The sequence below is a fragment of the Boleophthalmus pectinirostris genome, unplaced genomic scaffold, assembly GCF_026225935.1.
Source record: "Boleophthalmus pectinirostris isolate CB_2022bp ecotype Guang Dong unplaced genomic scaffold, ASM2622593v1 HiC_scaffold_19, whole genome shotgun sequence".
NCBI classification, from domain to species: Eukaryota; Metazoa; Chordata; class Actinopteri; order Gobiiformes; family Gobiidae; genus Boleophthalmus; species Boleophthalmus pectinirostris.
In genome coordinates this window covers 40719299-40744546 of record NW_026571140.1, presented here as the reverse complement: position 1 = coordinate 40744546, position 25248 = coordinate 40719299, and the positions used below count along the sequence as shown (strand labels likewise).

Genomic DNA, 25248 nt, shown 5'->3' with positions numbered 1-25248 from the left:
GAACATTTTAATATATAAGTCGTAGGAAATACCCAAACCATGAAAAAAAAAACTGCGACTTATAGTCAAAAAAATATGGTAGTTGGCAAATATCAGATATAAAACAGCTGTAGGAAACCTTATATAATTTATGTATCTTGAAAAAAAAAAAGTAATACTACAATTGTATTATGTGTGTTTAAAAAAAAAAAAAATCTAAATGCTCATAATAACAAATCTGTTCAAACAGGTGCTGAGGCCGTGTTCTGTGGTGCTGGAGACTGAGACTCATCCAAACAAACCTCTGAGCGGCTCAGTGACAGTGGAGGAAGTCATCGTCAAGGTGATTAGTACATTAACTTATGTAACTTATGTATTTGACTTTAGAATCTATGTATTTGCAAATATTTAGTATGTTTTATCTTTTTCCCTCAGATCTCGCCTGTGATCCTGAACACTGTGATGACCATAACCTCGGCCATGACGGCAGTGAAACCCCAGGCTCAGCTCAACCAGGAGAGGAAACCCGACGTGACGGATCTGTGGTCGGTCATGGACATTTACAGCAGTAACCTGTGGTTTCTGGGCGTGGACCAGGCCACTGAGATCACCGAGAACTTCAGGGAGAGCGACGGGAGCAACGAGGGAGAGAAGTTCAAGGCAGAGGTCAAGGTAAGGTCAAAGGTCAAGAGGACAAAGTGCAACAAAGACAGATTATTAGACTATTTATCGATTAATAAAAAGGATTAACAAATACACGTTTAAAACAGACGTATTATACACAGTCTACTTTTCAAAAATGACATTGAACTGTGTAATCATTTAAGAAAAACATTTAAAATAAGGTTTGATTGTGTTTGTTTGTTACTTTATGTTTTATCTCTCTACAATAAAATGATCTCCATTATAAACAGATTAAATACAATAGTTAGTGCAATTTTAAAATAACACCTGTCAAGCCGTCTTGCAACCTTAAGCTTATAAAAAGCTGCAAGTAACATTTTGTCACCATCTCCTTGTATAAATAAAGACAGTGTTTTATTTCACGCCCTGTCTCTCTCTGTGTGTGTGTGTGTGTGTGTGTTTCAGGTGGTGCAGGTGACTCTGGAGTCTGGTCTGGGACACAGGACGGTCCCTCTGCTTTTGGCCGAGTCGTCCTTCAGTGGACAAGCTCGAAACTGGTCCTCTCTGCTCCACCTGAACGGAGACATGACTCTGGAGGTGAGATCAGATTTAAGATTTTATCATGAAGATGAGCTGGGCAATACTGAATAAAACTTATATTTCCAACAGATGGACTTTAGTATCTTTGCTATAACCTGACATCTTTAGACTGCAGCTGTTACAGATGTTTGTTAATATGAACTGTCTGTGCTGTTGTAGGTGAATTACTTCAATGAAGTCCACGCTGTGTGGGAGCCTCTGATTGAGAGAGTGGACAGTGGCACCCGGAGGTGGAACCTGGCTCTGGAGGTATGTCCCATTAGAGGGATTAAGTCATGTTCAGGTGAAAGTCTGGCTGCAGATTCTGGGGTTTTGGGAACTTTCACACCAGAGAACAGTTTAGATGCATTTACAATCATAAATTAGGAGCTCATTGGATTTCCTCACTGCACAGGAGCAGAAAAGTACAAAGTACAAGTACAGTAAGAAGGAAACAGTTTTGTGTAAATTAATAAAAACCTGAAAAACCTACACTGTTGTTAAAGATGGAAGAAGAATAGGTCTGTTATTATGTCATCAACTTAACACCAGTGATCACGGCATCACACCAGTTCATGAGCTGCTGTTGTTTCAGATGAAGAATAACCCGGTGCAGGATCGGAGCCCGGTTCACGGGGATGAGTTTGTGATTCTGCCGGAGCCTCGGACGGCCGTCACCATCTGCTCCAAAGACACCATGAACATCACAGTGTCACAGAGCTGCATCCAGGTCCTCAACAACCTCGCCAAGGTACAGGCACTGTCAGAGGGCAGGGGGCAGAGGGCAGAGGGCAGAGGGCAGAGGGCAGGGGGCAGAGGGCAGGGGGCAGAGGGGGAGTATTCATTCCTCACAGTCAGAAAGTCTTTGGTTAAATTCCTTGAGCTTGCTCACTCCGTACATTATCCATTCTTCTGTTGTCCCTGATAAATCATTATCAAAATAAAATGATTCATCGACTGATACAAATTTGGTCGACATAAGACTCCATCGACCGATCAATCGACTAAAGAAGGGGTTCTCAACCCCCAGGACAGGGACCAGTAACGGGCCGTGGGTCGTTTGACACCGGGCCACGAAAGCACGAACCCCCCCTTCCATACGCCGTGTGGACCGCACCTCCTCCCCTCCGTGGGCTGCGACTCTAAACTAGAACTAAAACTAGGACTAAACTATGTTTAAACCAGGACTAAACTAGGTCTAAAACCAAGACTAAAGCAGGACTAAACTTCAGAACTAAAACCAGAACTAAAACTAGGACTAAACCATTTATAAACCAGGACTCAACCAGGACTAAAAGAGGATTTAACCAGGTCTAAACCATGCCATGCGGACTGCGCACCGCTCCTCCTCACATCGCACACATTGCTGCCTCTGTGCGCCCTCCCCGGTTCACCCAAACTCAAAACCTTCTGCTGTTAGATGAGACTTCCAGACTAATCTGTAAAAATGGGTAAAACTGGTACAGATTTCATTACTGAATTTAAATTGCGATAAAAGGAATACTGTTTTTTTCCCAGGAATTTTCCGAGGGCGCAGCGTCCACGTACGACTACACTCTCAAAGAAAAGCCCCCGTTCACCATCAGGAACCACCTGGGCATCCCTCTGATCGTGCAGCACAGCGCCAACCTGAGGTCGGTGGAGGCGGCGCAGCAGGGCAAACTCCACGAGCTGCCCGTGGATCAGAGCATGGACCTGGACTACTCCACGTTTGAGCCGCTGGCCAGAGGAAAACTGTCAGCGCTGCAGAGACAAGAGAGCTGCCTGTTCAACCTCAGCATCGGTCTGTATCCGTTCAAGTCTAGAAGGTTCTGTAATGTTGTGTTAACACAGAAAGGCAAACAACATTAAAGGGAACATATTACATTGTTTGATCTATGTTCTAATGTTGTTTCCTCGTCACAAACAGACCTGGAGTTGCGTTTTCAGCCCTGGAATCTCAAATCTCTACTGGACTAAAGATAAAAGGCAGCATTTTGAGCTTTAGAGATGCAGATGCAGACAAGTGATAAAGTTTTACTCAAACATGTGTGAATGAAACAAAACACAACTCCAGGTCTTAACGCTCAAAAGGGTTAAAGGTACAGTTCAGAATTTTGGACATAGGACCTCATTTGCCTCGTGAGTGTTGGAGACGTGTGGAGACACTTTTTAAAATATTCCCTCCAGTCCTTGTGTTTGCAGAGGTCGCTGGTGTTAGACTAGTGCACGTCAATGGTCATAGTTCTCCTGCCACTAAAAACAGTCTTACCCACTCCACAAAACACCCAAAGAAAATCTATTATTACACCAGACTGTCTGTGTAAATGTCTGTGTTGATAGAATAATGTTTGAAATAAAACCAACCTTGCGTCACGTGAATCGTCGCATGTTGAGGGACTATTTTCTCATATATCAGTCCGCCGCTGCCGAGTTTTCTATCAAGAAGTACAACTCACTGCTGCTGCTCAGACATAAATCCTTCAAATGCAACGTTGGTTTTATTTCTAAAATAATTCTATCAACACAGACATTCACACGGACGGTCTGGTGTAATAATAGATTTTCTTCAGGTGTTTTGTGGAGCGGGTAAGTCTGTTTTTAGTGGCAGGATAAATATGACCATTGACGTGCACTAGTCTAACACCAGTGACCTCTGCAAATACAAGGACTGGATGGAATACCGTATTTTCCGGCCTATTAGGCGTTCTGGATTATAAGACGCATGGTCAGGTCATAGAACGGTGTATTTTTAAACTTTTTTCACAAATAAACCGCGCTGGACTTTAAAGGAAACACAAGAGTTGGATGGGTGAGTGGTTTTGTTTGTTTGTTCGTTCACGGTGACTCTGGGCTTTGTTCAGTTGTGGCGTGTAGGGAGGGTGCTGTCTGGGACCAACGGATTGTCGGCGTGTTCGCAGTGACTCAGTTGTTCAGTTGTGTCTAGAAGCAGCACGTCGCGCTCGCTTTTTCGGTTCGTTCCTCCGTTCCGTTCCTCGTCGGCGTGGAGTGATGAGTGTGTCTGTGGGTGTGTTTCGCTGTGCGGTCGCTGTCTGCTCCGTGTGTGTTTGCGTGTTCTGCGGGTGGTGCGGCTTTGTAGTTTACTGAAGTCGTGCTGGGACACCCGAGGGGATTCGTGTATAGGGCTGGATTGTGGGGCGCGCAGTCGTTTTTTGACGGGGTTGGAGGCTTAAAGGTTGTATAGAGGATTTTCCAAGGAACGAGAAATCCAGCGACTGTTTGTCCTTTTTCAAATGTTGCGCATGCGTGAAACCACCCCCCCTCCCCTACAGCTCCTACGTACAAACACCTCCTCCCTCCTCCTCTTTACGCCAGAAACAGGTTTGTTTACAGCCGGTGCTGCACATGACTTGTAAACAACTAACTACAGTGTTGGTTAGGCAAGGAGGAGAAGAGCGGAGCGGGAAAAGGTGCAGAGAAGGGTGCACGGAGATTCAGTGCGAATGAACTAGCTACAACACGCAGCAGCAAGCGGACTCTTTCTTTGCCTTGAAAATTACGTTTTCAGACATAGGATATCGCATTCGTGTCCTGAAAAACGTTTGTCTAGCTCTTGGAAATAAAGTACGTTTTCATAATAAGCAGAAGTTTCCTGTCCAGGAGTAATTTGTGGACCAGTGCGTCAGTCTTTAGACCCTTCGTCTGCTTCAGTCGCGCCATCGCTGGAATGAATCTCCAAGAATCACCTTAGTTTGGCTTTGCTGCTTTTCCCCTTGTCTTCTTCTTTCAGCGACCTCAAAAACGGACTTTCTTTTGCGGCGAACTGCTCCTGGATTCTTGTCGCCATTGCAACAAACTTTGTGCGAACTGCGAGGAAGATATAGGTAAAAAAAGCCGCTAAGAACTGTTGCGTTGGTGGAGTAAACAGCGTCTGTGCGTCTTGCGTTTGTGGACTGCGTGACAGTCGTACGTAAACCACGTACCGGCGGCGCAGGCAAGTCAGTTACACTAGAAACGTAGGGAGTTTGATTGACAGCCTGTCAGCTCACAGATAACGAGGCAGTGTCGTTATCTATTGGCAAATGTTTAGCCCCACCACGTCCAGAGTTGATGAATTTTTATTCTCTTTTTTTTGGTCATCATAATTACAAGGCTACTGCATCTCTATAATCTATCATTGACAATTTGAAACAAAAAAAATCCTCCATACAACCTTTAAGAGCGCATCTAATAGCCCGGAAAATATGGTATTTAAAAAAGTATCTCTACACGTCTCTAACACTCTGGCTCACAAGGAAATGAGGTCCTATGTCCAAAACTTTAACTCTTGTGACATCATTGGGTGGTAATCTAGGAAGAATTTTTTAAGTCTCTTTACCTCCTTTATTACAGAGAAGTTTCCAAACTACAATTCAGCTCAACTTTGTAGTAACTTCTAGCTCATGTTTTAGTTGTTCGTTAGTTGTGCTGCATAACTTTAATCAACAGTAACAATTACAAAGATACGAAGTCAGTCTGTGTGAACGCAAATGTTGAAGAGGAAGCAGAGCAGAGGGTCAGAGGAGAAGGTCAGATGAGACTAAATAATGTTTTTTTGTTGTTTTGTTTTTCTCCTTGCAGTTCCCTCCGGTTACAGTGAAATCTCAAACCTCCCCGTGGACAAACCCGGGAGGCGTCTCTACAACATTCGTGGTCCGATGCTGCAGGAGGCTCTGTCTGTGCTTGTGCAGATCGACGCCGCGGAGGGAAACAAGGTCATCACCGTGAGAGCGCCCCTACAGGTGAGGAGGCTGCAGTACTAGAAATGTATAGTATCATTCTAACATAATGTCCTATTCATACTTTTCACACACTTTTTTTGTTACCGGTGCCATTTGAATTCAACAGATTTAATTATTATACCTAATTATCCAGATTTTTCATTTAAAAAAGTTAATTAAAGGTTGTATAGAGGATTTTTTAAGGGAAAAGAAATACAGCGACAGTTCTTTTTCAAATGTTGTGCATGCGTGAAACCACCTCCCTCAGTAGAAACATCTCCTCCTGCTCCTCTCCTTTACTCTAGAAATCACACTTGTTTACAGCCGTGCGTGTTCAGAATCACTGTTGAAGTGAAATAATTTAGCGACCGACGCGTCAGTTTTTAGACCCTTTCTCTGCTTCGTTTGCACAATCGCTGGAAGGAATCTCCAAGATTCACCTCAGTTTGTCTTTGCTCCTTTTCCCCTTCTCTGCTTCTTTCAGCGACCTCGAAAACGGGCTTTCTTTTGAGGCGAACTGGTCGTGGATTTTCAGCAAACTTTGTGCGAACTGCGAGGAAGCTACGGTTTAAAAAAGCCTCTAAAAACCGCTGCATAAACCACGTAAACCCCACGCGCCGACGAGTCAGTTACACTAGAAACATGGGGAGTTTGATTGACAACCCAACAGCCAATAGAAAATGAGGCAGCCTTGTTTTCTATTGGCTGATGTTTATCTGGCCTCAACACGTCCACAGTTGATAGATTTTCATTCTTTTTTTTTTTTGGTCGTCATAAATCCGAGGCTGCTGCGTCTCTGTAATGGTATTTTAAACTTTCACTGACAATTTGAAACAAAAAAAAAATCCTCCGTACAACCTTTAAGGTGGCTGTACACATTTTAAACACCTAGAAGCGGAATTAGAAAGTTTGGACCACTGCAAACTGTTTTAAAATGAACAGTAAAAATCACGTACAGCGATTTGAATCTCTTTCTGTTTTCCGTTTTCTGTCTTTTGTTTTTCTTTTTCAGATCAGAAACCATTTCTCGGTCCCGTTCACCATCCTCAAGTACTGCCCCTCGTCCAGAGACCTGCAGCCGCTGGGACAGGCCGAACCGGAGAAGGAGTTCCACATCCCCCTAGAGGCGTACAGGTGAAAGAAACACAGCCTCAGAACTAGTACATTTATATCTGTACTCAGTGTTGGGAAGGTGACTTTTAAAATGTATTCCCCTACAGATTACAGATTACATACCCCAAAATGTAGTTTGTAACATAATCCATTAAATTACTTAAAGTGAGTAACGTAATCTGAACACTTTGGATTTCTTGATATTGTCGTGCTTTTTAAAACTACATGAATGTACCGACCACATCCTGAAAATTCTTGTTTGTTTTCTTCAAATTGTCTGTTGAGCCCAAGTCTCCATACAGTTGTTTGCTGTTTTATCTGCTAAAAGAAAATATAAAAAGCCCAGTCTTTCCTTAACCAGATAAAAAATATTATTGACCGAGAAATGATTTATTTATGATTTAATGATTTATTATGAGATCACTGCTGCCTTAAATTATGTCCACCTACTGTTAAGTGTCATTGTTTAGACCCGGTTTAGTCTTAGTTTAGTCCTGGTTTTAGACCTGGTTTAGACCTGGTTTAGATCTGGTTTTAGTCCTTGTTTTAGACCTGGTTTAGTCCTGGTTTTAGACCTGGTTTAGTCCTGGTTTTAGACCTGATTTAGTCCTGGTTTTAGACCTGGTTTAGTCCTGGTTTTAGACCTGGTTTAGTCCTGGTTTTAGACCTGGTTTAGTCCTGGTTTTAGGCCTGGGTTAGTCCTGGTTTTAGACCAGGTTTAGATCTGGTTTTAGTCCTAGTTTAGTCCTGGTTGTAGACCAGGTTTAGTCCTGGTTTTAGACCTGGTTTAGATCTGGTTTTAGTCCTGGTTTAGACCTGGTTTACACCTGGTTTAGACCTGGTTTAGATCTGGTTTTAGTCCTAGTTTAGTCCTGGTTTTAGTCCTAGTTTAGTCCTGGTTTTAGACCTGGTTTAGTCCTGGTTTTAGACCTGGTTTAGTCCTGGTTTTAGACCTGGTTTAGTCCTGGTTTTACATCTGGTTTAGACTATTTTAGATCTGGTTTTAGTCCTGGTTTTAGACCTGATTTAGTCCTGGTTTTAGTCCTAGTTTAGTCCTGGTTTTAGTCCTAGTCTAGTCCTGGTTTTAGACCTGGTTTAGTCCTGGTTTTAGACCTGGTTTAGTCCTGGTTTTAGACCTGGTTTAGTCCTGGTTTTAGACCTGATTTAGTCCTGGTTTTAGACCTGGTTTAGTCCTGGTTTTAGACCTGATTTTAGTCCTGGTTTTAGACCTGGTTTAGTCCTGGTTTTAGACCTGGTTTAGTCCTGGTTTTAGACCTGGTTTAGTCCTGGTTTTAGACCTGGTTTAGTCCTGGTTTTAGACCTGGTTTAGTCCTGGTTTGAGACCAGGTTTAGATCTGGTTTTAGTCCTAGTTTAGTCCTGGTTGTAGACCAGGTTTAGTCCTGGTTTTAGACCTGGTTTAGATCTGGTTTTAGTCCTGGTTTAGATCTGGTTTACACCTGGTTTAGACCTGGTTTAGATCTGGTTTTAGTCCTAGTTTAGTCCTGGTTTTAGTCCTAGTTTAGTCCTGGTTTTAGACCTGGTTTAGTCCTGGTTTTAGACCTGGTTTAGTCCTGGTTTTAGACCTGGTTTAGTCCTGGTTTTACATCTGGTTTAGACTATTTTAGATCTGGTTTTAGTCCTGGTTTTAGACCTGGTTTAGTCCTGGTTTAGTCCTGATTTAGCCCAAAATGTGAAAACAGGAAAATATCACCATGTAATCCATTTATTTCAACGAAGTAACTGTAATCCAATTACCACTTGCTTAAACAGTAACTGTAACTGAATACAGTTACTCATAATTTACTCTGATTACATAACTCCGGTACATGTAATCTGTTACTGCCCAACACTGTCTGTACTAAACTAAAGTGTAAGCAGTACTGAGCCAGAATAAAAACAGTTCTTCATTGAGCAAAGGGTAAAAAGTTCATCAGATTCATGACTTCTCATTTTGTGACTGAAATAAATGAGTAAAAAGACCAAATCAGGGTCATGTAAGTACAACACCAAGACTAAACAGGATTAAACTGGGAACAAATGAGCTTGACCACGTCTCATTTCTCTTTACTCGCTTCCTTCTCCTCGATTCTGCTGCAAATGGGTGAAGAAAACCCGCCCACAGAGGAGACACACGGAGGACAGAGGATATAAAGCCTCCCTCAGGTTGTGTCCTTCCTTTCGTGTTTTTTTTTGGGACACCGCTTAATACGACACATTTGACTGAAGGAAGCGAGGAAAGAGAATTGAGACGCGACCCTAATCCTTCTCTTTCTCCAGGTCTCAGCTGTTCGTGCGGCCGGCCGGACCCCTGGAGCCTCAGTACGGCCCCTCGCTCAGCTGTGTGTCCTGGAAGGAGCAGGTCCACCGCAGTTCAGAGGTACGGCCACAGGGGGCGATACGGGGGGGAAAATGTAGAGGTCTGCGCGGGACAGAATTTTCAGTCTTGCTCCCGCCTGCATCTGCAATATTTTGTCCCGCCCCCCCCCTCAAATCCCTCAAGATGGGAACGTTTGTTTTCTTAAACTCTATCAAACATGGAGAAGCCGAAAGTAATTGTCTAAAACAGGGGTCGCCAACCTTTTTTGCACCACGGACCCGTTTATATCAGTCAATATTTTGTGGATATTTCCTGTTTTAGTCCTGATTTTAGATCTGTTTTTAGACCTGGTTTAGACCTTGTTTATACATGTTTTTAGACATGTTTTTAGACCTGGTTTAGACCTGGTTTAGACCTGGTTTTAGACCTGGTTTTGACCTGGTTTAGACCTGGTTTTAGACCTGGTTTTAGACCTGGTTTAGACCTGGTTTAGACCTGGTTTAGCCCTGGTTTAGACTTGGTTTTAGACCTGGTTTTGGCCTGATTTAGACCTGGTTTAGACCTGTTTTTAGACCTGGTTTAGACCTGTTTTTAGACCTGTTTTTAGACCTGGTTTAGACCTGGTTTATACCTGTTTTTAGACCTGGTTTTGACCTGGTTTAGACTTGGTTTAGACCTGGTTTAGACCTGTTTTTAGACCTGGTTTTAGACCTGGTTTAGACCTGTTTTTAGACTTGGTTTAGACCTGGTTTAGACCTGTTTTTAGACCTGGTTTTGACCTGGTTTTGACCTTGTTTAGACCTGGTTTTGACCTAGTTTTGACCTGGTTTAGACCTGGTTTAGACCTGGTTTATACCTGTTTTTAGACATGGTTTTGACCTGGTTTAGTCCTGGTTTAGACTTGGTTTAGACCTGTTTTTAGACCTGGTTTAGACCTGGTTTAGACCTGATTTAGACCTGATTTAGACCTGGTTTAGACCTGATTTAGACCTGATTTAGACCTGGTTTAGACCTGTTAATAATTATGCATGATATACTTACATGAATCATTTGTATATTTTTCTTTACACTCATATTTAGTTTGCGGGACTGCGGTTTATCATCCCACCCGCCTGTGCCTGCAATGAGTTTTCAAAATGTGTCCCTGTTTTGCGTTGGGTCCCGCGGGTGTAGGGCTCTAGAATTTTTTTTTTTCCAATATTTTGACAACAAAATGACAACAAAAACATTCAGTGAAGTAAGTACAATTTCTGAATCCAGCTTTGGGAACTAAATTGGACTGTTTACCTACTAGAAATCTCGTGTTTCCTCCTTTTGGACCCAGTCTCGTTTAGACCTGGTTTAGACGGACAAATTATTCATGTAAGTATATCATGCATAATTATTAACAGGTCTAAACCAGGTCTAAACCAGGACTAAACCAGGACTAAACCAGGTCAAAACCATGTCTAAAAACAGGTCTAAACCAGGACTAAACCAGGACTAAACCAGGTCAAAACCATGTCTAAAAACAGGTATAAACCAGGTCTAAACCAGGTCTAAACCAAGTCTAAAAACAGGTATAAACCAGGTCTAAACCAGGTCTAAACAAGGTCAAAACTAGGTCAAAAAACATGTCTAAACAATGTCAAAACCAGGTCAAAACTAGGTCAAAACCAGGTCTAAAACAGGTCTAAAACAGGTCTAAACCAGGTCTAAACCAAGTCTAAAAACAGGTATAAACCAGGTCTAAACCAGGTCTAAACAAGGTCAAAACTAGGTCGAAAAACATGTCTAAACAATGTCAAAACCAGGTCAAAACCAGGTCTAAAACAGGTCTAAACCAGGTCTAAACCAAGTCTAAAAACAGGTCTAAACCAGGTCTAAACCAGGACTAAACCAGGTCAAAACCAGGTCTAAAAACAGGTATAAACCAGGTCTAAACCAGGTCTAAAAACAGGTCTAAACCAGGTCTAAACCAGGTCAAAACCAGGTCTAAAACAGGTCTAAACCAGGTCTAAACCAAGTCTAAAAACAGGTCTAAACCAGGTCTAAACCAGGACTAAACCAGGTCAAAACCAGGTCTAAAAACAGGTATAAACCAGGTCTAAACCAGGTCTAAAAACAGGTCTAAACCAGGTCTAAACCAGGTCAAAACCAGGTCTAAACCAGGGCTAAACCAGGGCTAAACCAGGACTAAACCAGGTCTAAACCAGGTCTAAACCAGGGCTAAACCAGGGCTAAACCAGGGCTAAACCAGGGCTAAAAACAGGTATAAACAAGGTCTAAGCCAGGTCTAAAAACAGGTCTATACCAGGTCTAAACCAGGTCTATACCAGGTCTAAACCAGGTCTAAACCAGGGCTAAACCAGGTCTAAACCAGGTCTAAACCAGGTCTAAACCAGGTCTAAAAACAGGTCTAAACCAGGTCTAAACCAGGTCTAAAAACAGGTCTAAACCAGGTCTAAACCAGGTTTTTGTCTTGTGGAAACCGTGTCTCGCCCCATCCCTTTAATGTAAGCGTAATTACCCGCGCCGCTCTCGTCCAGGTCTCCTCTCAGCTCCAGTGCCCGTCCTCGGACAGCGGGATGCTTCCTCTGATGGTCAACACGCTGGCGATTCCAGACGAGCTCCGGCACATCGCGAATCACGGAGAGCAGGACTGGGACCCGGCCTACGTCATCCACCTGCACCCCGTGGCCACGCTCAGGAACCTGCTGCCCTACACCGTGCGCTACCTGCTGGAGGTACGGAGAACTGCAACTGCGGGGAAATGTGAGATCAGAATGTGCAGGATGTTTCTCTCAAAAACTGTGACTAACATAATCTGACTATAAAGAACTGGAACAACGGGTGATCTGACTTGTGCTGTTAAACAAATCTCTCACACCTTTTTCCTTTTCAAACTATCTCAAAACTCTGGCTGGGTGCATTGTGATACTGAACATTTCTCCATAGCCATACATGCAGAACCCCCCCCCTGCCCAAACACATCAGAGACTCATCCACACTCCCCAGGTTTAAAAAGTTTACGAGTTTTCTGTTTCTGTGACTTAAACTGTGATGTCGGACTGAACCAGGACTGAACCAGGACTAAACCAGGACTGAACCAGGACTGAACCAGGACTGAACCAGGACTGGGACTGAAAGGACTGAACCAGGACTGAACCAGGACTGGACTGACTGAAACTGAAACCAGGACTAAACCAGGACTGAACCAGGACTGAACCAGGACTGAACCAGGACTGAAACCAGGACTGTGGACTCCAGGACTGGACTGGACTGACCTGAACCAGGACTGAACCAGGACTGAACCAGGACTGAACCAGGACTGAACCAGGACTAATGATTAGGACAGGACTGATCCAGGGACCGGACCAGGACTTGAGACCAGGACTGAGACTGGGACCAGCCCGGGACAAGATCAGGACTGAGACTAGAACTGAGACCAAGACTGAGACCGGGACCAGCCCGGGACAAGATCAGGACTGAGACTAGAACTGAGACCAGGACTGAGACTGGGACCAGCCCGGGACAAGATCGGGACTGAGACTAGAACTGAGACCAGGACTGAGACTGGGACCAGCCCGGGACAAGATCAGGACTGAGACTAGAACTGAGACCAGGACTGAGACTGGGACCAGCCCGGGACAAGATAAGGACTGAGACCGGGACTGAGACCGGGACTGAGACCGGGACTGAGACCGGGACTAAGACAGGTTTAGTCCTGGTTCAGTCCTGGTTCAGTCCTTTTTTAGTTCTGGTTTAGTCCCGCATCACAGTTAAAGTCATGGAAACAGGAAACGGGCGTTATCAGATTTTTTCCATTATTCATTAAAACACAAAATCGATCATTTGAAAAAAACTAATAATTAATAATGAAGAAAATAGTTGTTTTTTCGTTTTCTTATTTTTGGTTTTATATTGAAAAACAAATGAACGAATGACACACAGATTCATAAGGTGAGTGGAAAGAGTTAACGTTTCATATTTAGCCCTAAAATCTGATCAATTCTACACATGTAGGTGCCTTAAAGTCATGGAAAATTCACTTTAGGCCCTGAAAAAGTCATGGAAAAGTTTAGAAATTTTGTCAGTCAAAAAAAAAAAAAAAACTCTAGAATGTTAACATAAAGTATTTCTCCCCGTCTCTTCTCTCCAGAGCTGTGCGGACTCCTTCGAGCTCCCGGAGGGCAGTACCTCAGACCTGCTGAACGCTCGTATCTCGGGGGAGATGATGTCGCTGGTGCTGAGGCGGTACCAGGGCAGAGACTGGCACGGGCACCTGAGGATCCAGCCCGACCTGCCGGAGTTCGTGTCCGTGAGCCTCTTGTGTGACTCCGACCCCTCCATGAGCGTGGACGTCAGCGTTCACGTGTCCCGCTCCTCCGCCCGGCTGCTCCTCTCGCTCTTCAGCCCGTACTGGATCATCAACAAAACCTCCAGAGTTTTACAGTACAGAGCGGAGGACGTGAGCGTGAAGCACCCCGCAGACTGCAGGGACATCATACTCTTCTCGTTTAAGAAGAAGAACCTGTTTAGTAAGAGCAAGGTGAGAAGAATAACAATCATCACCATAGACCGATGAGGTTCATTTGGTCTTCCAATATTTTATGTTAGTTTCTTTTTACAGACCAAGAGTTTGTTTTCATACCTGATAGTTTCGACTGATCACTAGTGGGCTTCTTCAGAGTCATGTGATGTTGCTGTGACGTGTCGTTCAGCTGATTTAAACAGGTTTTGTCTCTGTCTTCCTACCGGTGGAGGCAGGACGACAGCGCCATCTGCAGTCCCACTTCCTCAGGACAGGTGTGTGAGAGTAAAAAAGCCCCTCGTCCCGGTTCATCGTCCCGTGGGCATGTTTCTGTATTTCGATTGCCTCTTTAATCCAGCGGCGATGTTTGTTTTCCTCTGTCCCAGTGATGTTTGCTCTGTCCCTGTCCATGATATGGTTCTCTCTTTTACAGTGGTCAGAAATGCCCGATTTGAGTTGTATGAGTTGAGTTGTATTCCAGGGAGGGCGTTCACTACACAACAAAAGGAACATAGAACAGAATGCAAGAAGGAAACAGCGAAGGCGAAACACGAGCAACAAAACACAAAGCAGAACAGGAACAACTCAAATCGGCCGTTTCTGACCCACTGTAAAAGAGAGAACCACATTCTGGACTGGGACGGAGCAAACATCATTGGGACAGAGGAAAACAAACATCGCTGCTGGATTAAAGAAGCAATCGAAATACGGAAATGTGCCCACGGGACGATAAACTGGGACGAGGGTTTTTTTACTCTCACACACCTGGGATACTGTCCTGAGGAAGTGGGACTGCAGATGGCGCTGTCGTCCTGCCTCCACCGGTACGAAGACAGCGCCAAAACCTGTTTAAATCAGCTGAACGACACGTCACAGCAACATCACGTGACTCTGAAGAAGACCACTAGTGAGCCATCGAAACTGTCAGGTATGAAAAAAACTCTTGGTCTGTAAAAAGAACCTAATAACACAGTAATCACCATAGAGTCAAGTACAGGGGTGCCCAACACATCGATCCCGATCTACCAGTCGATCGCCAAGGTCGTGTGGGTGTGGGTGTGTCTTAGTACTCTTCTCGGACTCGATCGCGTTTGGACTCGGTCTTGTCTCTCACTCGAGGTCTGACACTCAACAAGTGTGATCATATTTCATTACGGCCGCTGCTGTTGGTAATAAACTTGTAGCGGGTGCAGGAGCGTGTGGGGCGTCTCAGTGCAGCCTGTGCGCTCATTTGAAACCCGCGGAGACTCTACGGCGCATCACAAACACACACGCTCCCTATGCACGGCTCGTCTGCGACAGCGTGTGCCCTCGTGTACCAGCGTGCATCACAGGGCAGGTTCAACTTCCTAAACATCCTACCTGTCCATCTGCCCACGTCAGCACGCCGCCCCTCGCCTTTTCACGCTCTCGCTCCTTCCTGCGTACAGCCAACACAAGCCCCTCCCACAGTGCGGCTGATTAGAAGAGCAAGACCAAACGTGAAGCAAAAACCAGTCTAAATTTGTGTTCCAGTGTTGGCACAAAGCAGGTCTACAGCATAGAGCGGATCTACAGAACAGACCTACTGCCACATTTGGCTGAAGTTTGTCTAACAAAAGTGACAAATGGTAAACGTGCAGAGGCTGGTAAATATCACTGCAAAACCAGAAAAGAATGTAACTCCAGTTTGGAACTTTAAAAAACAGGTTTAAAAATCTTCCTTCACTTTTTTCACAGTTTTGTGTAAAGTGCCAGAGGAAGTTCTCTTAAAGAAGAGGTTCTCAAACTGTGGGGGAGGGTCCAACAAAGGGGCACAGAGTGTTTCAGTGCAGTTTGCTTGACTTTGTATGAGGTAGATCATTTTGACTTGGTCATTTTATAAGTAGCTCGCATGATGAATAAGTGTGAACACCCCTGGTCTAGTATGAATGTGGCGTGTGAGACTTTCAAGGCTCAAACTGCTTTACGTTAAGGAAGAACTCACACATTCACACACCGGTGTACACAGACACTGGGGGCGCTCAACCAATGATGTTTATGTCGAAAGCGGGATTTGAACCGCTCTACCAACTGAGCTTCTGCCGCCCAGTGAACACTTTACTCTACGCAGCTCTACCTCAATCTCTATTTTATTCTGGAACTTCATTTTTTTAAACCTTTGGAGCATTTGAGATCATTTGCTTGGATCTTTTTCATCTCTTTGATTTGGCTTTGGGTGTGTTGCTTTTCATCATTTTTCTCTGTATTAAACATTTAAGTCAGACTTGATGTAAAAGACATTTATTCTTCCGTTCCAGCTGCAGCTCTGTATCTCCACGAGCTCCTGGTCTGAGCCCTTTTCTCTGGACACAGTGGGGAGCTACGGCTGTGTGCGCTGTCCGGCCAACAACATGGACTTCCTGGTAAGTCTCCAGCAAATGTCTAAATGCATCTCTCCACTCTTTACTCCACAGAAATGTATAAAATTATGACTGAGGAATGAACAAACCCACGAGAAAAGCTACAGAAGGCATTGTTAATTCACTTCCAAATCCAAATCCACTTTATTTCTACAGCACATTTTACAAACAAAACAGTTTCCAAAGTGCTGCATGGAGAAATTGCTAAAATGTGATCAAACCAGTGAAAATCAAATGAAAGCAAAACCATTAAAATCATAAAATAGCAATAAATTAGTTAAATAAATTGAAATAAATAAAAGACACAGAGGACCACACAAGTGACGCGGTGTTAAAAGCCCTCGGACCTCAGAGCGCGCGGGGGTGTAAATCCGGATGAGGTCCGATTATTATCCGTATTATTTGCCTGTTTGGGATAATTCCAGATGTTTCCGTGCGTTCTCAGGTCGGCGTTGGGATCCAGATGAGCAGTTTTAACCTGACCAGGATCGTGAGCATGAGTCCGTTCTTCACCGTGGTCAACAAGACGTCGTACGAGCTGGAGGTGGGAGAGCTCATCAACCAGAGCTCCGTACGCTGGCACTACATGTCCTCCACTGAGGTAACCACGGCAACCAGATACATGTGCATTTAGAGGGCTCATATTACGGTATTTTCTGATCGCTTTTTCATTCACACATTTGTCATACACAAACCCTGCATATTAAATGTCCGTTCAGACCGGAGCGTCAGGGTGTCCAGTTTATATGCAAAGTCTACGTGCACGTGCGTTCAGGGCGTCCTGTGTTTTTGCAGCACGTCTTCAGGCGACAGATGTTGAAAATGCTCAACTTCTGACGTTGGACGCTCCACGTCAACCAATCAGGGACGACTATTCAGTGATGTACCGACGTTATTGCCCGGAAGAAGGAGAAGAAAGAGAAAGACCCGAGAAGCGGAGACTCACAAACATTAGCAGAGTATAAACATATACAAGCCACAACCACTGACCTGCCAGGACTACAGCAGGACTACACCAGGACTACACCAGGACTACAGCAGGACTACAGCAGGACTACAGCAGGACTACACCAGGACTACAGCAGGACTACACCAGACTACACCAGGACTACACAGACTACACAGGACTACACAGGACTACAGCAGGACTACCAGGACTATACAGGACTACACCAAGACTACACCAGGACTACCAGGACTACAGGACTACACCAGGACTACAGCAGGACTACACCAGGACTACAGGCAGGACACAGCAGACTACAGCAGGACTACACAGGACTACACCAGGACTACAGCAGGACTACAGCAGGACTACACCAGGACTACAGCAGGACTACACCAGGACTACACCAGGACTACACCAGGACTACAGCAGACTACAGTACCAGGACTACACAGCAGACTACAGTACAGGACTACAGCAGGACTACACCAGGACTACACCAGGACTACAGGACTACAGCAGGACTACACCAGGACTACAGCAGGACTACACCAGACTACACCAGGACTACACCAGGACTACACCAGGACTACACCAGGACTACAGGCAGGACTACACCAGACTACACCAGACTACACCAGGACTACACCAGGACTACAGCAGGACTACACCAGGACTACAGCAGACTACACCAGGACTACAGCAGACTACACCAGGACTACACAGGACTACAAGGACTACAGCAGGACTACACCAGGACTACACCAGGACACAGGGACTACAGCAGGACTACACCAGGACTACAGGACTACAGCAGGACACAGGATACACAGGACTAGGACTACACCAGGACTACACCAGGACTACAGTACAGGACTACACCAAGGACTACCCAGGACTACACCAGGACTACAGCAGGACTACAGCAGGACTACAGCAGGACTACAGCAGGACTACAGCAGGACTACAGCAGGACTACAGCAGGACTACAGCAGGACTACAGCAGGACTACAGCAGGACTACACCAGGACTACACCAGGACTACAGCAGGACTACAGCAGGACTACACCAGGACTACAGCAAGGACTACAGCAGGACTACACCAGGACTACAGCAGGACTACACCAGGACTACACCAGGACTATACCAGGACTACAGCAGGACTACACCAGGACTACAGCAGGACTACAGCCTACAGGACTACACCAGGACTACACACCAGGACTACAGCAGGACTACAGCAGGACTACCAGGACTATACCAGGACTACAGGACAGGACTACACCAGGACTACACCAGGACTACACCAGGACTACACCAGGACTACATACCAGGACTACACCAGGACTACACCAGGACTACACCAGGACTACCAGGACTACAGCAGGACTACAGCCAGGACTACACAGGACTACAGCAGGACTATACAGGACATACCAGGACTACACCAGGACTACACCAGGACTATACCAGGACTACAGCAGGACTATACCAGGACTACACCAGGACTACACCAGGACTACAGCAGGACTACAGCAGGACTACAGCAGGACTATACCAGGACTACACCAGGACTACAGCAGGACTACACCAGGACTACAGCAGGACTACACCAGGACTACAGCAGGACTACAGCAGGACTATACCAGGACTACACCAGGACTATACCAGGACTACAGCAGGACTATACCAGGACTACACCAGGACTACACCAGGACTACACCAGGACTACACCAGGACTACAGCAGGACTACAGCAGGACTACACCAGGACTACACAGGACTACAGGACTACACCAGGACTACAGCAGGACTACACCAGGACTACAGCAGGACTACAGCAGGACTACAGCAGGACTACAGCAGGACTACACCAGGACTACAGCAGGACTACACCAGGACTACAGCAGGACTACAGCCAGGACTACAGGGACTATACCAGGACTATACCAGGACTACAGCAGGACTACACCAGGACTACAGCAGGACTACAGCAGGACTACACCAGGACTACAGCAGGACTACAGCAGGACTACACCAGGACTACACCAGGACTACAGCAGGACTACAGCAGGACTACAGCAGGACTACACCAGGACTACACCAAGACTACACCAAGACTATACCAGGACTACAGCAGGACTACACCAGGACTACACCAGGACTAGGACTACCCAGGACTACACCAAGACTACAGCAGGACTACACCAGGACTATACCAGGACTACAGCAGGACTACACCAGGACTGCACCAGGACTACAGCAGGACTACAGCAGGACTATACCAGGACTATACCAGGACTACAGCAGGACTACACCAGGACTACAGCAGGACTACACCAGGACTACACCAGGACTACAGCAGGACTACACCAGGACTACACCAGGACTACACCAGGACTACACCAGGACTACAGCCAGGACTATACCAGGACTACACCAGGACTACACCAGGACTACACCAGGACTATACCAGGACTACACCAGGACTATACCAGGACTACACCAGGACTATACCAGGACTATACCAGGACTATACCAGGACTACACCAGGACTACACCAGGACTACACCAGGACTATACCAGGACTACACCAGGACTACACCAGGACTACCAGGACTATACCAGGACTACACCAGGACTACAGCAGGACTACACCAGGACTACACCAGGACTACACCAGCGTCATTAGCGGAGTATAAATATGTATATGCCACAACCACTGAGCTGATCTCCTCCACTGATGGTTTTATGTAATAAAAACACTAAAGTTTCTCTCTCAACATGGTCCATTGTTCCAGGAGAAGACTGTGACCGGGCACTTGTTTCCAGGGCAACAGACGCCTGGAAACGTGTCAAGTATGTTTCTCCCGTTGGTCCACGTCGTCAGGGGCATCTGAACTCAAATGCAAAAGCGTCCGGGACATTTTTTGATGCTCTGGTCTGAATGGAGCTTTAGGCTGAGTTCTTCTCTCAAACTGAAAACACTCTGTTCCACTTTGTGTCATGTGGTAAGACAGGATGTGCTCCACTATGTTTTTAAAGTCCACACACCTTCACTAGAATCATTTGGATGATTTCAGCTCTGGAACTGACGATCTCTACTGAACTAAAGACAAAAGGTAGCTGTGAAAACCATCGCTTCATGACATCACAAGGTGGAACAGAGCATTTTGAGCTTTGGAGATGCAGACAGACTAATAATCAAGTGTTACTCAAACATGTGCGAATGAAACAAAACACAACTCCAGGTCCGTTTTTGAGGAGTTAAAGGTTGTATAGAGGATTTTCCAAGGAAGGAGAAATCCAGCGACTGTTTGTCCTTTTTCAAATGTTGCGCATGCGTGAAACCACCCCCCCTCCCCTACAGCTCCTACGTAGAAACGCCTCCTCCCTCCTCCTCCTTACGCCAGAAACAGGTTTGTTTACAGCCGGTGAGCTGCACATGACTTGTAAACAACTAACTACAGTGTTGGTTAGGCAAGACGGAGAAGTGAGGAGCGGGGAGAAGAGCGGATCGGGCAGCGGGGAACAGGAGCAGGAAAGGGGAGCAGAGAAGGTTGCGCAGAGATTCAGTGCGAATGAACTAGCTACAACACGCAGCAGCAAGCGGACTCTTTCTTTGCCTTGAAAATTACGTTTTCAGACATAGGATATCGCTTTCGTGTCCTGAAAAACGTTTGTCTAACTCTTGGAAATAAAGTACGTTTTCATAATAAGCAGAAGTTTCCTGTCCAGGAGTAATTTGTGGACCAGTGCGTCAGTCTTTAGACCCTTCGTCTGCTTCAGTCGCGCCATCGCTGGAATGAATCTTCAAGAATCACCTTAGTTTGGCTTCGCTGCTTTTCCCCTTGTCTTCTTCTTTCAGCGACCTCAAAAACTGGACTTTCTTTTGCGGCGAACTGCTCCTGGATTCTTGTCGCCATTGCAACAAACTTTGTGCGAACTGCGAGGAAGATATAGGTCAAAAAAAGCCGCTAAGAACTGTTGCGTTGGTGGAGTAAACAGCGTCTGTGCGTCTTGCGTCTGTGGACTGCGTGACAGGCGTACGTAAACCACGTACCGGCGGCGCAGGCAAGTCAGTTACACTAGAAACGTAGGGAGTTTGATTGACAGCCTGTCAGCTCACAGATAACGAGGCAGTGTCGTTATCTATTGGCAAATGTTTAGCCCCACCACGTCCAGAGTTGATGAATTTTTATTCTCTTTTTTTTTGGTCATCATAATTACAAGGCTACTGCATCTATAATCTATCATTGACAATTTGAAACAAAAAAAAATCTTCCATACAACCTTTAACAGCATTACAGCATGACTTAAAGCTCACAAGAGTCAATTTGTGTAATGTAGGACAGTTGAATATCAAGTAACTAACACAGGTTGGTGGTTCAAACCGAGCAGCACTAACGCATTTCTCATCTTTCTTCCTCAGTGTGTGCCTCTGTGGCCGGAGAAGCCGTTCAGGACAGCTCTGTGTGAGAGTCGTGGGCTCAGATTTTCCCTCCAGACCGTTTTTCTTCAACAAACAGGACAGGGGCACTCTGCTCAAACTGGACATGGTGAGAACAGTTACACAAACTCTCCATAAATATGACTTCAGACGCTCACTGCTTCATTGATCGAGCTGTATTACATTTCTGTGTTTCCTTGTTCCCCGTCTCTTCAGTGTGGTGGGGCTATAGTTCTGTATTAATAGTCACTTACAATCATTCGCTCACTCGTTTTTCAAACTAAAACCAAAAAAAGAAACCGAAAAAAAAAAATATATAATATATTTTCTTCATTATTTGTCTCCAAAACCAAAATGAAAAAACAGGTAACGATTCATTTTTTTCAGTTTTCGATTTTTTGTTTAAATGAAGAATGGAAAAAATGAACAATGAACGAGACCAGGACTGAGACCAGGACCACGACCAAGACCAGGACCGAGACTGGGACCGAGACTGGGACCAGACCAGGACTGAGACTAGGACTGAGACCAGGAACAAGATCGGGACCAGACTAGGACTGAGACCAGGACCAAGACCAGAACTGAGACCGGGACCGGACCACGACTTAGACCAGGACTGAGACCAGGAACAAGACTGGGACCAAACCAGGACTGAGACTAGGACTGAGACCAGGACCAAGACGAGGACCGAGACCAGGACCGAAAACCAGGACCAAACCAGGACCAAACCAGCACCAAACCAGGACCGAGACTGGGAACAGACTAGGACTGAGACCAGGAACAAGACCAGAACTGAGACCGGGACCAAGACCACGACCGGGACGACAAGACCAAGACCAGACTGAGACTAGGACTGAGACCAGGAACAAGATCGGGACCAAACCAGGTCTGAGACTAGGGACTGAGACCAGGACCAGACCAGAACTGAGACCGGGACCGGACCAGGACTGAGACCAGGACTGAGACAGGAACAAGACTGGGACCAAACCAGGACTGAGACTAGGACTGGACCAGGACCAGAACCGAAACCAGGACCAAACCAGGACTGAGACTGGGACCAGACCAGGACTGAGACCAGGATTGTGACCTGGACCAGACCGGGACTGAGACCGGGACTGAGACCGGGACTGAGACCGGTTTAGTCCTGGTTCAGTCCTGGTTCAGTCCAGCATCGCAGTTTAAGTCACGGAAAAACGGTAAACGGTTGTTATCCGTTTTTTCCATTATTAATTTAAAATGAAAATCTAATCGTTATCTGTTTTTTGGGTTTTTTTTTTTTGTTTTTTTTTTCCATTTTGGTTTTGGAGACAAATAATGAAGAATTTTTTTTTTTTTTTTCGTTTTCTTATTTTTGGTTTTACTATTGAAAACGAACGAACAAATGATACACTGATTCCTTACATGTCTTTTGTCGTTTGTTCAGTGTGGAGGGGGTCATAGTTCTGTTTTAAAAGTCTCTTACACATCTGTGATCGTTTGTTTTTCAGTGTGGGGGGGTCATAGTGGAGATCAACATCGCAGACCACTCCTCAGTCATCAGCTTCAGTGATTATTATGAAGGATCTGCTCCGGCTCTGGTCATAAACCACACGCCCAGAGCCCACATCAGCTACAGACAGAGGTACGCAAAGGTTTTTCGACAAAGTAGGTCGAGAAAAAGACCAGAGACGTGTTTGTTTGGGGCTTTAAAGTTTACCTTAAAGGTTGTATAGATTTTTTTTTGTTTTTTGTTTCAAGTTTCTGATAATTATAGGGTGCAGTTTTAATTATGATGACCAAAAAAAAAGAAATCATCAACTCTGTAGCTAAACATTTGCAATAGTAAGACACTGCCTCGTCTGTTAGCTGACAGGCTATCAATCAAACTCCCTACGTTTCTAGTGTAACTGACTTGCTGCGCCGCCGGTACGTGGTTTACGTACGCCTGTCAGCAGTCCACAGACGCAAGACGCACAGCGCTGTTTCTCCACCAACGCAACAGTTCTTAGCGGCTTTTTTTGACCATATCTTCTCGCAGTTGGCAAAAGTTTGTTGCAATGGCAGACAAGAATCCAGGAGCAGTTAGCCGCAAAGAAAGTCCGTTTTTGAGATTGCTGAAAGAAGAAGACAAGGGGAAAAGCAGCGAAGCCAAACTAAGGTGATTCTTGTAGATTCATTCCAGCGATGGCGCAACTGAAGCAGACGCAGGTCTAAAGACTGACGCACTGGCCACAAATTACTGGACAGGAAACTTCTGCTTATTATGAAAACGTACTTTATTTCAAGAGCTAGTCAAACGTTTTTCAGGACACGAAAGCGATATCCTATGTCTGAAAACGTAATTTCAAGAGGCAAAGAAAGAGTCCGCTTGCTGCTGCGTGTTGTAGCTAGTTCATTCGCACTGAATCTCCGCGCAACCTTCTTGCTCCCCTTTCCTACTCCTGTCCCCGCTGCCCGTTCCGCTCTTCCCCTTCTCCTCATTCTGGCACGGAATCTCCGCGCACCGCTCCCCTCTCCTCTCTCCTCTCTCCTCTCCTGCTCCGCTCTTCTCCCTGCTCCTCATTCTCGTCCGCGAACGAAATGTCCGCACACCCGCTCCCCCGCTCCTCACTTCTCCGCCTTGCTAACCAACACTGTAGTAGTTGTTTACAAGTCAAGCTCACCGGCTGTAAACAAACCTGTTTCTGGCGTAAAGAGGAGGCGGGAGAAGGCGTTTTACGTAGGAAGCTGTAGGGGAGGGGGGGTTTCACGCATGCGCAACATTTGAAAAAGGACAAACAGTGCTGGATTTTCGTTCCTTGAAAATCTCTATACAACCTTTAAGCACTAGTCTTTTCTCAGTAAGCATGATTTCGGCTGCAGCAAGTAACTGGAATAATTGTGAATAGTCGACTCTTAAAATAATATTAGTTGTTTTTTCATAATTTAGACTTATTTGGACACAGGACCTCACAGATCACCATATAATATAATAACAAAGAGCAAAAAATATGAATGATTATAATATGTTCTAAATAAGTAGAGAAAAGAGCAAGAGACTGATGTCAATAAGGTTTAATTACTGTGTATAAATGTAAATGTACAAATCAAAAGTACCCAAAAAAACCCTTTAGATTAGTCCTTAAAGTTGACGTTACGCACTCCCTGTTTGTCAGTATTTTGTATTTTAGGATTAGCGATAAATCAGTGTTGTAATTTTATCTTAATAATCCGTGTATCATTTGTTCATTTGTTTTTTCAAAATTTTATTTATTTTATTTATTTATTTAAAAAATAGGGACAAAACACATTAATGAACATATACATGAATGTAAATATGTTATCAGATTATAGCCCAAGGCTAATTTCCATCTGCTGCTGTCCCTAGGCAGGTTGATGTAATCATAAAACAAAATCACAGTTAAAAACAATACACCCGACAGACAATACAATAATACAAAATAGACAGACACAAAGAGCTGGTCAGTCACAAGAACAACAGACACAGGTCAAGTAAAGGATGTTGGATTGCACGCTGCCTTGTTTAGTTAAGATGCCAGTGTAGAGATATGAAGCTAAAATTACTATAAGTGCTTTTCTAACAATGTATTGCACGTGCCCTCGAAGGTAAAATTCTTTAGTATATTACATATTGCCCGTAATTTAAATATTAAAATACTTAATAAAT

The 25248-nt window shown here is 45.0% G+C and overlaps 1 protein-coding gene across 1 annotated transcript in view; it reads left to right on the top strand.

Annotated features, from left to right (window-relative positions):
* The window catches only part of LOC110168199 (intermembrane lipid transfer protein VPS13C), a 183368-nt gene that overhangs the window by 98152 nt on the left and 59968 nt on the right, over positions 1-25248 (top strand). Inside the window, 16 exon segments of the mRNA XM_055154670.1 lie at positions 230-322; positions 415-651; positions 1069-1200; positions 1363-1452; positions 1778-1933; positions 2701-2965; positions 5743-5903; positions 6895-7016; positions 9274-9373; positions 11842-12039; positions 13455-13844; positions 16106-16210; positions 16653-16808; positions 21585-21605; positions 21607-21711; positions 23090-23223. Coding sequence (XP_055010645.1) covers positions 230-322; positions 415-651; positions 1069-1200; positions 1363-1452; positions 1778-1933; positions 2701-2965; positions 5743-5903; positions 6895-7016; positions 9274-9373; positions 11842-12039; positions 13455-13844; positions 16106-16210; positions 16653-16808; positions 21585-21605; positions 21607-21711; positions 23090-23223 — 2465 coding nt within the window.